This window comes from Nicotiana tabacum, chromosome 12, assembly GCF_000715075.1.
Source record: "Nicotiana tabacum cultivar K326 chromosome 12, ASM71507v2, whole genome shotgun sequence".
Taxonomy (NCBI): domain Eukaryota; kingdom Viridiplantae; phylum Streptophyta; class Magnoliopsida; order Solanales; family Solanaceae; genus Nicotiana; species Nicotiana tabacum.
In genome coordinates this window covers 45,273,877-45,287,205 of record NC_134091.1, presented here as the reverse complement: position 1 = coordinate 45,287,205, position 13,329 = coordinate 45,273,877, and the positions used below count along the sequence as shown (strand labels likewise).

At 34.2% G+C, this 13,329-nt stretch overlaps 1 protein-coding gene across 1 annotated transcript; it reads left to right on the top strand.

Annotated features, from left to right (window-relative positions):
• The first annotated feature begins 5,057 nt into the window (after positions 1-5,057).
• LOC107781517 (uncharacterized) lies at positions 5,058-8,185 on the top strand. The gene is made up of 3 exons (XM_016602230.2): positions 5,058-5,747; positions 5,845-6,020; positions 6,129-8,185. The coding sequence occupies exons 2-3, from the start codon at positions 5,876-5,878 to the stop codon at positions 7,001-7,003; spliced, it is 1,020 nt and encodes a 339-aa protein (XP_016457716.1). The 5' UTR covers positions 5,058-5,747; positions 5,845-5,875; the 3' UTR covers positions 7,004-8,185.
• The last annotated feature ends 5,144 nt before the right edge of the window (positions 8,186-13,329 follow it).

Sequence of the window (13,329 nt, the reverse complement as noted above, 5' to 3'; positions counted from 1 at the left end):
AAAGAGATTAGTACATGGAGAAGACATATATCATAAGCTCCAAACTACAATGAAGAGTGATATTAATCACAGTACTTATGATCATCTGAAAGTAATAAATATTTTCTATTTTGGGAGATTAACTCCATTACATTCTAATTATAATAAGCTTCACAAAAGGATGCTATACGTACCGTTACCATCACAATACATTAGTCAGAACTATCTATTGTTAGCATTATTAAAAACAAAATGGTTCTTCCTTGATTTTATTCCGAAATTTGGGATGCCTACTTTATCCAATCTCGCTATTTACTTCAATGTTTTTGGTCTTAGTTGGTTAGCGTATTGGTATAAAGTACAGAGTTCAAATAGTCGTGACTTCTTTTAATAAAAAATATTTTCTACAAATATTTCTTATCACACTAAACACACTGCATCATGTTCTCGGGAAAATGTGTGACGATTTTATTTCTTTTTTATTTAAAAATTTAATTTTTTATTTTCAACCTTTAAGGGTGCTTACATTATGAGTAGCGGGGGAAGAAGAAGGTTAAAAGAAAAAGGAAAACATTTGATGGATTGAATTCTCACCTAACTAAGTGGTACAGAAACAGAAGTGTAACTATTAAACTGTAGTTCTAATTCCAAAAATGAATAGTCTGGTCTTAGTTCATGTTAACTATCCATTTACTTTAGAAGAAGAGTTAAAGTGGCCACATATATTTGTCTTTAATATTTCCTCTCATTTTTAAATGAAGTGTTATTGTCATTATTATTTGAATGAATGTTATTGTCGTTACTCCAACAAAAATCTCACCACATCAAATTCCGCCAGTAATTAAACAAACAATGAAGAAATCCACTAGACTAGTTTTGCACGGACATCATTTTGCTTAGTTACCTTATTATACACATAAAGTAATAATCAAAAAATTCGTTTTAATCATGGTTATGAAAGCTACTCGAGCTTTTATAAGTACTTATACATAAGGAGAAGTTATATCATACTTAGCTAAACTTTCTTAACTTTATTTTGTTTTGCATGTCTTAAATTAACAAAACAAAGAAAGGGAAAAAAAATGAGCAAATCGTTCGTAGCTCATACTTTTATCATCGATTAGAACCTATTTTAGAAACTTTTCATTTTTAATAGATGTAATTACTGAATCATACTACTAACACATATATACTAGTATAAGACATCTATATTTAACTTGTAATATGTAATTTGGCAAAACTCTTGTATTAATTTGATTTTGATTGAAATACCAAATGTGTAAGAGAGAGAGAGAAAAACATTTCTAATCAGGATTATTGAAATAGAGTTATACGTAAGTACAAACTCATGCACGTAACTATGTATGTCCAACAATAGGAATGCCAAATGATTGATTTTAAAATATATTTATTAAGAGGATAATAACAGACTTCTCATTCATTTGTGGTTATGAAAAGTAACATTCACTTACTCACGAGACAATTTTAACATCAAGGAAGAAGATAGAGATTTAGTTGTAAAATTGCATTGGTATTAAGGGGCGGATCCACATATATTTTTGTATTGGCAGACATTGGTCAATTATTTGTCAATATTTTGTTAAGCAACCACCAATAAAGAAACATCATGGGTAGTTTGGTTTTTGAGTTTGCAGAAAGTTCGGTCGAGCTAAAATGTTCCGAGATCGAATCTGTCCACGTACATTTATTTTCATTTCAACTCATGTTTTTTCTTCTCTACCTTTTACCGTGAATTGCTTGCCTCTTTTTTTATTTTCTTCTTCCAAGAATTGCTTTCCTTTTTATTCTCTTTGCCATTTTATTCTTTGCTTTCTTCTTTTCTACCTTTTTATTCTTTGCGTTCGGATTGCATATGAAAATTTCAGTTTGGATTTTCGATTTTCGGATTGAAGAAATGAGAATCCAAATCCAATTCAAATAAGTTCGGATTGGATCGGATATTTTAGTTCGATTTCGGATTAATCGGTTTGGATATTTTGGATTAATCGATTTCGAATATATTGGATTTTCGATTTTCTGACGAAAGAAATGACAATCCAAATCCAACCTCAAGGTTCATTTCCATTTCATGGACCTGCTATCTTCCTATATTGCTTTATTTCTCAATTTGCTCTTCCTTTTTTTACTTCTTTTCTTCCTCTAGTTGCTTTCAACAATTTGACTTTTTCCTCGAAATAATTTTCCTTTCTCTTTTCGTTTTCTCAATATGACCTTTGTGACTGAAGTCAATTTGATATAGTTTAAATTAACTTTTGAAAATTTTATTTTTGTTCATTTGTGTAAAAAAGTTAAACTTTTCAATTCACATCGACCTAGACCTACGGGCGGATGCAATGTGGTAGATGCGGGTTCAATTGAACCCATAACTTTCGACATAAAGTAAAAATTTATGTGTAAAATTTATTAAAATTGCAAAAATAATGGATATGAACCCATAACTTTAAAAATATAATGGGTTCAATGTTAAAAATCTTAAAAGTTGAACCCATAGAGTTTAAATCCTGGATCCGTCTCTGCCTAGACCAATGGTGCACTGAATTTGATGTTTGAAATTTAGTGTAACTAATAATGCTATTATTCATCATTTTCAAACTATGAAAAGACCGAATACAAATGTGAATATACTAATCTTTTGATGATAATGTCATATATATATACTTGTTTAAATATTTTACCATCAAGTTTCAAATTAATGGTTGTGCAATTATAATTTGCGGTTGTAGTAAGTCTCAGTTATAGGTAACTGAACATCTACTACTTTGAAATTCTGAATTCGCCGCCGACATTAACGTTATCAATTCTCATACATAAAGAAACAATTAATTATTGTCATTATTAATATTAGTGGCTTTTGGTGACATGGCATTTAGGCCACTGATAATTCACTCATATATATGAGATAGAACAAGCAATTATCAAACAATAAATGAGAATTGTCATTTTCTATATATACCTACCCAAAGTATGAGAGGCCAAAATGAGAAGAGGTCCCTCCCTTCCAGTCTGCAACCAGTTTTCATCATATATGCTTTAATTACCAAAAGTTGGTTTTCTCTCTCTTTTTGTACTATGATTGACAGTCCCTTTCTCTTGGATTTTTGGTCGACTATAGTTTTTTTTTAAAAACTTTTATTAAAAAAAACAGCAAAACCGTTGTATATGAAGAAATTTTCTATGCGCACTCATTATTTGAAGTCATCATGGTAGAAGATTTTTCTTAACAGTTTTGTTTGTTATTCTCTTGTTTTTACGTTTTTGCCTAGCACACCTTTCGAAAGTTAGCAAATTTTTTTTGGCAAACTTAATTTATAGCCATCCGAAAAAAATTAATGATAATATATAGCCACAAAATAAACCATACAATTAACAGCCCAAAACTAATTAAAGGGCTAGCCCAAGACCACTACCACTCTTCCCTCTCTCTATGGCATCCTCCTCCGCTCTCTCCGCCGTTCCCCTGCCACTGCCAGAATTCAAATCATACCATCTGTTCATCCTCACCCAACACCACAACCATCACCTCAAAACCCTAACTTCCTTCTCCCTCAGCGATCATACGCATTTTTCTTAGCCGAAGAAGCCGATGTCAAACGCCCCCGTCGCAAGCGCCGCCTCTATATTGAACCACCAATCAACGCCCTCCGTCGTGATCCACTCCCGAGGGGGCCGCCTTTACCTGACGACCCTCGTTCCCACCTTCCCGACACCATGTCGGCACTGATCGGCCACCGGCTTAACCTTAACAATCACGTTCAATCTCTCATTCGCGCCGGGGATTTGGAATCTGCAGCTGTCATTGCTCGTCACGTCGTTTTCTCAAACACACGGCTGACTATATTCACGTGTAATGCTATCATCGGTGCTATGTATCGCGCTGACCAATACAGTGATGCTAAGGCTTTGTTTCAGATTTATCCTAGAACTATGCAAAGTGATTTCAGATTTTGCTCTGAAAATCGAATAATAAAAATAGTAACGCACTTAAATTAAGTTTGGAATAACAAGTTTATTGTATATAAATTGTATAGTAACAGTCTATTTTGTATAATTTTTGTATAGTGACAGTCTATTTTGTATATATTTTGTATAGGGATTTTTTAAGTGTAACTATACAAAATAGACTGTCACTATACAAAAATATACTAAATAGACTGCCACTATATAATTTATATACAATAGACTGTCACTATACGAAATATATATACAAAATAGGCTGTCACTATACAAAAAATATACTAAATAGACTGTCACTATATAAAAAAATATACAAAATAGACTGTCACTATACAAAAAATATACAAAATAGATATTTCGGGCTTTTAGATGTAATATGTTTGGGCTGGAGGGCCATTTTGTGTCAATGAGGGAAAAACATGGGCTGTTAAAATTTTGAGGGGCTATAGAGGATAGTTTTCTCAAATTATTATCAGAAAATTTGGTGCTTCTTGTTGATTTCTTCAGAAAATATGGGACCAGTACCATAGGTTTTAGTTTTATTTGTTCATCAACAAAAAACGGTTTCTTTTTATTTATTATTTTTTGGAAAATGGTTTTTCAAAAGTGGAAACATGTTATGACTTATTCCACTTTTCATAGCGATTTGTACAATTCCCAAATTTACACCCATAAAAATCCAAGCCCAATAAAAACTGATTGATGGCCCAAGAGAATACAAGACTCGGTCAAATCCAACAGAAACACATCACATGGATTTGGAAGCCAAGGTCCAAGTCTAAGCTACCTAATAAACCATTACTGACTATCATCGATTGATCTTGATATTAACTTCTAAGTTGGGGGCAGTCACTTCATTCTTCAATTTGTTGCATCCACAAGTTTGGGAAATATTAAGAGGATAGTAGTATGCAAAAGTTGTTAAAGAAAGTTTGCAACATGGCAGTGCATGCCCAATTAAGGATAATTGCCTAAGGCCAAGAGCTTTGCTACACTGTCTTGCACATCTTGATTGCTTCAATATCATTCGTCTTTGTGGCCCAAGTCTTTCTGTATTATATATACTCGATCGGAAACTAAGTTATTTAGAGTGCGAGTTTAAGTTGTACACAGTACATCGCTTATACACCATCATGTCACCTTTTCAAGATTACAAATCTCACATTTAGGGAGACTTACTTATAAATATCTTTTGAGTGTCTGATAGTGTAAAAAATTCTTTACCCAACCAATATAAAACTTAATTAGAGTGCGTCTAGAAGATGTTAATAGGATTATTACCGAGAGTCCGGGGATTATTTAAAATCACTACCTCACCGTCACATTCTGGTTATCAGAATTCCACTATTGGCAATTTAAACCACATTCTAGTATTTTTTTTTTGTTCCCTATATTTTGCATAGAACACACCGCAGTTATTCTTTCAAAATGCAGCTTTCTTAATGTTCAAAACTTAATTAACTTCTGCTTGAGCTGCAAGCACAATTCAGAACCATCGTACGCCATACTAAACTTAAAAGTGCGCCACATTGTGGAGTACAAATGAAGTCTTAATTGGAAATGCAATGTGCACATATGAACCCATTGAAGCCAATTACATAAACTCTTTGACAAGGCAAAATACCAGCCTTTTCCTTTTTACTTGCCTATCCCACAAGATATCGCCTTCAATCTTAACTTTTCTTTTTTGTCTATTATTTCACGTGTTTATATCACAATTCCTCAGTTAGGAGTCAACATTCAAAAACTTCGAAAACAAACCATCTGACATTAGTTATAACCCTTCAATCAAGGTATAATATGCTATGAAGCAAAGCATATATTCTTCTCTCATGTTTTTAGCATATGCATTGCATTGTTATGAACATAAATCTATATTTCAACTTGTAGAATCAAAGTTTTTGGAGTAAAGCCGACGAAAATGGAAATGGAATTGGGACTCAAACTAACAAGAGCTGCGGATGAATTTTCCTCTACTGAATTCCAATTTGCAAAAGATCGAGCAGGCTCTCTTTTCCAATCTACAGAAACGGACACTATGTTCATCCTTAGTGTCCATTTGAAAGGTCATTTCTCTTCACCTAATTCTTATCTCATTTTTTATTCATTTTTTTAGTTTCATGTTCATTATACTTATTACTATATATTGTGGAATTTGGAAAATATTTGTATAGGTTATACAAAAAAAAACATAAAGATTGATATAAATGAGGAAGGGACAATAATCGCGATAAGGGGTGAGAAGCTGGTTCAAGAGACTGTGATGGTAGGGTGGAAATTGGTCAAGAAAGATGTAGAAATTAGAAAATTTAGTAAGGCTTTCAAGATTCCAGATGGGGTGATCTTGGATAAAATCAAGGCTAGATATGATGAGGAAAAGTCTATATTGACAATTGAAATGCCAAAGAAAGTGAAAGGAATTCTTGGAATTGAGTTTGTAGAAGTGGAGGAGGATGAGCTTATTACTAGACAAGGCACCTCTGAAGATTTGTCAATAGTAGCTGATAAGATTCCTAAAAAGGTCACATTTAAAGATGATATGGATAAACCAACATCCTCAGCTGATTCAGAGTCTACTAAAAAAGAAGAAGAAAACCAAGAAAAGGAGAAGAAAGAAATTGAGGAAAAAATTGATTTGGCATCTAGTATCCGAAAACCACGTGAAGAAGTTGAAAAACATGTTGTCAAGGATGAAGTTACTAAAATGGAGAAGGAACTAATGCCAAAAATAGAGTCAAACATCAAGGGCAACGATACGATTCAAGAAATAAGAGAGCCTCAGAGCAATCAATTAGGTGGTGATAAAACTGAATCTACAAGTTCAAGGGATGAGCCTAAAGATGATCAAGATAGTGAAAGAGCAAATGGAATTTTAGAAAAGGAAGAAGATGGTGAAATATCAAGGAAAAGGGAAGGAGACAATGTGCCTAAGAAAAGCTCCAAAATTTGTGTGCCAATTGTTGCAGGCTCGGCCTTAATATTATCTCTTGTTGTGTTTGTAATTCATTTGATTAGAACTAAGAATCAATCTGGGAAAAGAAAAGGTTAGAGCAAACTATAATTCTTGAGTGTTGTTATTTCCTAAAGCATTTTTTTTCGTTTCCCTTTCTTTCATTTGATTGTAAAAAGAGGGTGTGATGATCAAGGCTCAATTTATTGTACCGTTATGCGTTTGTAATTGAGCCTAGAAAAGCCTATCATTATTATGGGCACTTATATTACTTTTTTCTAATTGGGAAAAGGTTTTCTCCATTAAGTTTCCATGGAGCAGTGGCAAGTAAAATATTAATGGCCAGCATCAAATTCTATGGTACTCTTCAAGTTATTTATTTATTTATTTCAATTCTAAATGTGAACAACTAATTTCTGACCATGCTTGTATTTTTCTCTAACTCACTCACATCACTTAACACACCTTACCACCAACACAATTATTCTCTCACAACTCACACTCACACTCTTTATCTTTAAAGACTCACACTCCACTCTTCCTCTTTAACAACTCACACAAGCACTTCTCTCACATGATCCCTCCACAAACACACATGTCACTCACAAAATAAATGAGCTTCATCTCCACCCTAAAGACCAACAAAACCCTCTATATAATTGCTGCAAAAATCAGCAATGAAGGGAGGAGAAACCAGCAAAAAACGAGCTGCAAATCCAGCTCCAAAACCTCACATTTTTGCACATAAAACCAGCCACCAAACAGTCCCGAATCAGCTCCAAATCGCAGCTGAAACCTCTGTCCGAAACTGCTCCAAAACGCAGTCGTAAAGCCATCCCGAAACCACCAAAAATCAGTAGTGAACCTCTGCTCTCTTCCGCCTAGTTACACCACCAAACTCCAACCGAAAAATCACCCTAAATCAGCCCTTGTTTTCTGTTCAAAAACACCGCCCAAAACACCCTCTAGCCACCTGCAAAAATCAGTCAAGACACCAGCGAAAATTGGCTATGAAATCACTAAAACCCAGCTCCAAAAATCCCCCCAAATGCAGCAATTAAAGCTGCTCCAAACCACTCAAACTCAGTAAAAAAAAAACAACCACTAAATCACCGATTTTGCGATCGAGGTGCCGAGTTTCAATTTTCCGTTCGAGGTTGTGTCGCCAGTCCGAGGTTCCAGTTAATACCTCGTTTGAGCGTTGCTATTTCCTTGGTGTTAGCTTTCTTTGTATACAGCAAAAAAGTTAAAATCCAATAATAGAAAATCTATTTTTATCTACATGTGCTTTTGGTTGGTTTCTTTTCTTAAATATTCTCCGTGATTCCTCCGTAGTTTTGTTTGCTTGTTTAATTAGTTTATTTTATTCGCTTTGATTTAGTGATTTACTAGATGAATATTGATTGTTTTGATTGCTTTTGTTGGTATTACTATAGAATCTTTAAAGGTTGAAAGATAAAGAACATTTGTTTAAATTATAATATGTGTTGTCAGCAATTTGTAACTAAAGTTGTGCTTGAATTACTTTTGACTATTAAGGGGCCGTCCAGTTGAGTTAGGTAAAAAGAAATTTGGCTTGTGGGGTTTTAATTTGAGATAATGGGCCTAATATATTATTTTTGTTTGATTCAATCCAATAAGAATTATAATATTGTCAATTTATTAAGAATGTATTGAACTCATACGCCTTTTCCACAATAATTCTTTATTCATAAATTCATGAGCCTCACAATAAATCTAAAACTTAGGAAAGAATGTATTGAACTCATACGCCTTTTCCACAATAATTCTTTATTCATAAATTCATGAGCCTCACAATAAAACAAAAAAAAATGAAGAAATTTTTTGAATATGTTAGAATGCTTTAAGCGCGCTCTAAATTAATTAAATTATCGTGATTATGTACACGTTCGCGTGACATAATTTTGATTTTCAAAATTAAAATCGAAGATGTGTTCGCGCAACTTTGGCCAAAACAATCTTAATATAATAAAATATTATTAATTGTGTACACGTACGCGTGACATAATTTTGGTACAATAAACAAAATGGATTCACACACGTGATTCGTTTCAAAGATAATTCTATATTTTAATAATTAAAAGCGGATAGATAAAATATGAAAAAATAAAATAAAGCAGAGTTTATCCAAAAAATTAATTCAAGCCAATTTTAGTCAATAAAAGCGATCGTGCTGGAACCACGGGACTCGGGGAATGCCTTACACCTTCTCCTCGGTCAACAGAATTTCTTACTCGTACTTTATTTTCGCAGACCAACATGAAAAAGTCAAAACATTCCTTTGACTAGGGATTCAAATAAAAGGTGACTTGGAACACCAAAAATCAATTTCAAGTGGCGATTCTGTAAATAAAATAATCCCTACTCAAATTTCTCACTTTAATTGGAAAGACTCTTTAACCCACACCAATAACACACATATTCTTTTGGGGTAGAAAAGGGGTGTGACAGTTCTGGGGACTCTGCTGGGGAACTTCAAGAATTCGAGCTTGTATATTGACTTTATTTGGCTTTATTAATTTTTGTATATATTGTGATTTATTTGGGCCTAATGCGTTACTTGTCCAGTTTTTATCGTTTTGATATTGTTGAACTGTACATATAAATTGTATCCTCTCTCGCATCCCTCTGAGTCTTCTGATAATTAGTTATGTTGTGTTTGCATAAGAGCATCACAAAATTTCTGTCATGAGATAAAGCCAGTTAGCCTACCAGCTTCTGGTGAAGGATTTAGTCACACATGTTTAGGCGGGAGGGCCGTTAGCTGGCCAGTGATATTCTACTACTGGTGACGCTTGACGCTCCTCAGCTCGGGTTGTCCGCCCGGGTAAGCCAGGTCTAGATACCATCTCCTTTAGAATTTACAAACTTAGAAGAACAAGCCACAAGCAATGAATATCCCTAGTAGGCTACGCTTTATTTGCATCATGTGTATTTGACTTAGCAGCGCTCGACACAGGGGCCGAGTTCTGTTTTAGGACAGGCCTTGTTGAGACCATTATGTTATGTGCTACTTGTTGCATTATTTGGAAGACTTGCATGTCGACCGACTTTAGCATAAATCAGTTGAACGAAGAGAGAAAAAATAATGTGGTCTAGTGCATATGGTTTTTAAAGATTAATTTTAAAAAAAAAATAAAAAAACAAAATAACATAGTCAGTTTGACCGAACTATGCGGGTCTGACTCTCACTAGATGTGAGTTACGTAGGCAAACCTCATCGGTTCCGGCCCCCAATTTTTAAAAATCCAAAAAGATATTTTCCTTTAATTGCTTCTTTAGAAGTTTCTTTTTTTTGAGACCAAAAATCTAAAAATATTTTCTTCCTTCTTAAAAAAAATGTCTTTCTCCCAAAATCCAAAAAAATATTTTCTTTCTTTTGAAATTTAAAAAAAAAATCAAAATTCAAAAATATTTTTTTTCTTCTTTAGAAGTTTTTCTTTCACCAATTCCAAAACAAAACAAAAAAAAATCGAAAAAAAAATTGAAAATATTTTCTTTGCTAGGAGATTTTGTCGGATTAATTGTATATGAAAAATAAAAAGAGTTAGTTTATCTATTTTATTTCTGATCCACCGAACTACGCGGGTCTGATTCTCACCGGATGTGAGATACGTAGGCAAACCTCATCGGTTCCGGCCCCCAATTTTCAAAAATCCAAAAAAAATATTTTTCTTTAATTCCTTCTTTAGAAATCTTTCTTTGAGACGTCAAATCCAAAATTCCAAAAATATTTGTTTTTAAACATAAAAAAGGTCTTTCTCCCAAAATTCAAAAAAAAAAATCCAAAAAAATATTTTTTGTCTTTTTAAATTTACAAAAAAAAATTCAAAATATTTTCTTTCTTTTAAAAAAAAGTATTTCTTTCGAAGATTCCAAAAAAAGAAAGAAAAGAAAAATAAAAACAAATCTATCTTTAGAAGTTTTCTTTCGACCAAAAAAAAGAAATTCCAAAAAAACAAAAAAAAACTAATATTTTTCCTTGTTAGCAGCTTTTGTGGGATTATTTGTATATGATTAAAACGGTGTCATGATACGTAGGCAATCCCCATCGGATTCGATCATAGCCATAAATAAATTGAGTGAAAAAATAAATCGAAAAAAAAAATTGAGTGAAAAAGAAAAGAGTGACAAAAAATAACAGAGAAAAACAAAGAGCGCAAAACAACAAAAAGAGGAAAAAAAATCAAAAAAAAAAATTCAAAAAAAAGAAAAAAAGAAAAAGAAAAAGAAAAAAAAGAGCCCCTGAGATGGAATCATTTCACCCATGTTGGTGAATCATACTCAAGCTTGTTCTAAAGCTAGTGAGGCTAGGTCTACTGCAGCCAATAGCCCTAAACCGGCCAAACTCTGAGTCCCCCTCGCACCGGCTAATGCTAGATGTGAATACCACTCTGGAGTAGTGGGACATGATACGGAAGACTATTGGACTCTTAAGAGAGCAGTGGAAGACCTCATCGAGGTCAAAGCAATAATGCTTAGGGACGAAGAGGCCTCTAATATGATGAACAATCCTCTACCTACTCACACCAATGGGCCAGTAGTCGGAATGATCTGTGAAGATGATGAATTTGATCCGACACTGAAGGCCATTGCAACCATTGCCGAGATAGAAGAAAAGCCAAAAAGAAACGGTCGCCAAGCCTGAAAGTTCCCCATCAGACGAGAGTCTCGGTAGCCAGTCTTGCTATCCTTTATGTGTTCGGATTTATCTCAGAGTGTGATCCGGATATTTTATTTTATTGTCTTACTTTCTGATGTAAACCCTCCTATCTTTAATTTTTTTTTAAAAAAAAAACAAAAAAATCAAATCAAATGAAATTAATATTTTATTGAATGTTTCTTTTCTTAATCTTGTCACCTTTCTTATTCTCTTTTCAGTTCTGTCAATGCAGATTTTAATGACATGACATGCTTGCGGACTTCATGCCTAGATCCTAAAATGCTCTCAGACCTCAAAATAATGAATCAAGATGCAGAATGTGTTGAAGATAAGGCTTGTGAGAAAATAAACAAAGAATTGGAATAGTAGGCCTAGGCCAAGTCCGAATGAAATCAGAAGAAGTTGAAATTCCCTCTCTTCGGATCATTGTTGAAGCCGAGATTGAGAATAAATATTGGGTCAAGAATCGATTGGAATAATTGACACTGATTGATGAAAAATGATTGGTCGCAGTTTGTCACGGGCAGTTGTACCAACAAAGAATGGCTAGTGCCTACAACAAGAAAGTGCGGCCCAGAAAATTTGAAGTGGGGCAACTCGTTCTGAGATGTATCCTCCCGCATCATGAATAAGCTAAAGAAAACTGGCTCCAAATTGATGCAATCAAAAAGGTACTATGTTTGACCCTTCAAGCACCTTTAATGCTCTTTGATTGGGATGGCAAAGGCTTTTATTCTCGCTACCCAAACACCATTAACCCTTTTTGCCAACCCTTTGAGCCGGTTATCTTTATTTGATTACCCTTTTTAGAACCTGAAGGAGTTATTGAAAAGAAAAAGAAAAAAAAAGAAAAAAAAGAAAAGGAAATAGAAAGAAAACAAAACAGACAGAAAGACAAAAAAAACAATTCATGTTACCTTGAATTACGTTTGACTTGATTCCGGAAGGATACGTAGGCAGCCTCTCTCTGGGGTTCAGTCACACCAAAATAAAAATTCACATTCCCCCAAAACTTAAAACTGGAAAAATGTTACAATGGTTCGGCGATGGTTTCGCCTGAAAGGTTCCAAAGTTGTAATTCTAATCCAAATCCTTTTCAAGTCCTTTCGATCAATCAAAGAGAATATTAAAGAATTGGAGGATACAGTCATTTGGATCTGATGCAACCAAAATGAGAGAAATAAAATGAGAGAGTCTTATTGATGAAAACCCTCACGGGCACCATAGGGCGATGACAAGCAGAGAAAATGAAAATGAGAGTCTTGTAGTGAAAACTCACAAAGAGCACTACAAGGCGATGATGAGAAGTGAAATGAGAGAGGTCAGCTGGTGAAAACCCGCAAAAGGGCACTACTGATCGAAAAGAGGATCCTCCCAGTCACTAGCATCGACACAATCCCGAGCAAGGTTTCTCGGTTTCAAAGCAAAAGTTGTGATGAATATTTAAGGGTTGGACGATTTACAAGGATCAGGCGTCCAGTTCAAGGTATGTCATGTTCATTGAAGTCTGCATGTACTCCAGATAAGTCCTTATTTTCTTTCCCCGAGAGGGATATCTCTTGTCTAAATTCATTGTCAATTCCATTGTTTGTTGTTCTTTGAATCCCTTTTGGTCTAACTTTGTTCCAAAAACTAAGGCAAAGAAGGGATGGCAAGACTGATTTACAAAGCCTTCGTTTGATACAAGCTAATATGCAAAAAAAGGCACCCAACCTCGGCAGGGGCATCAAGTCGACCTCGA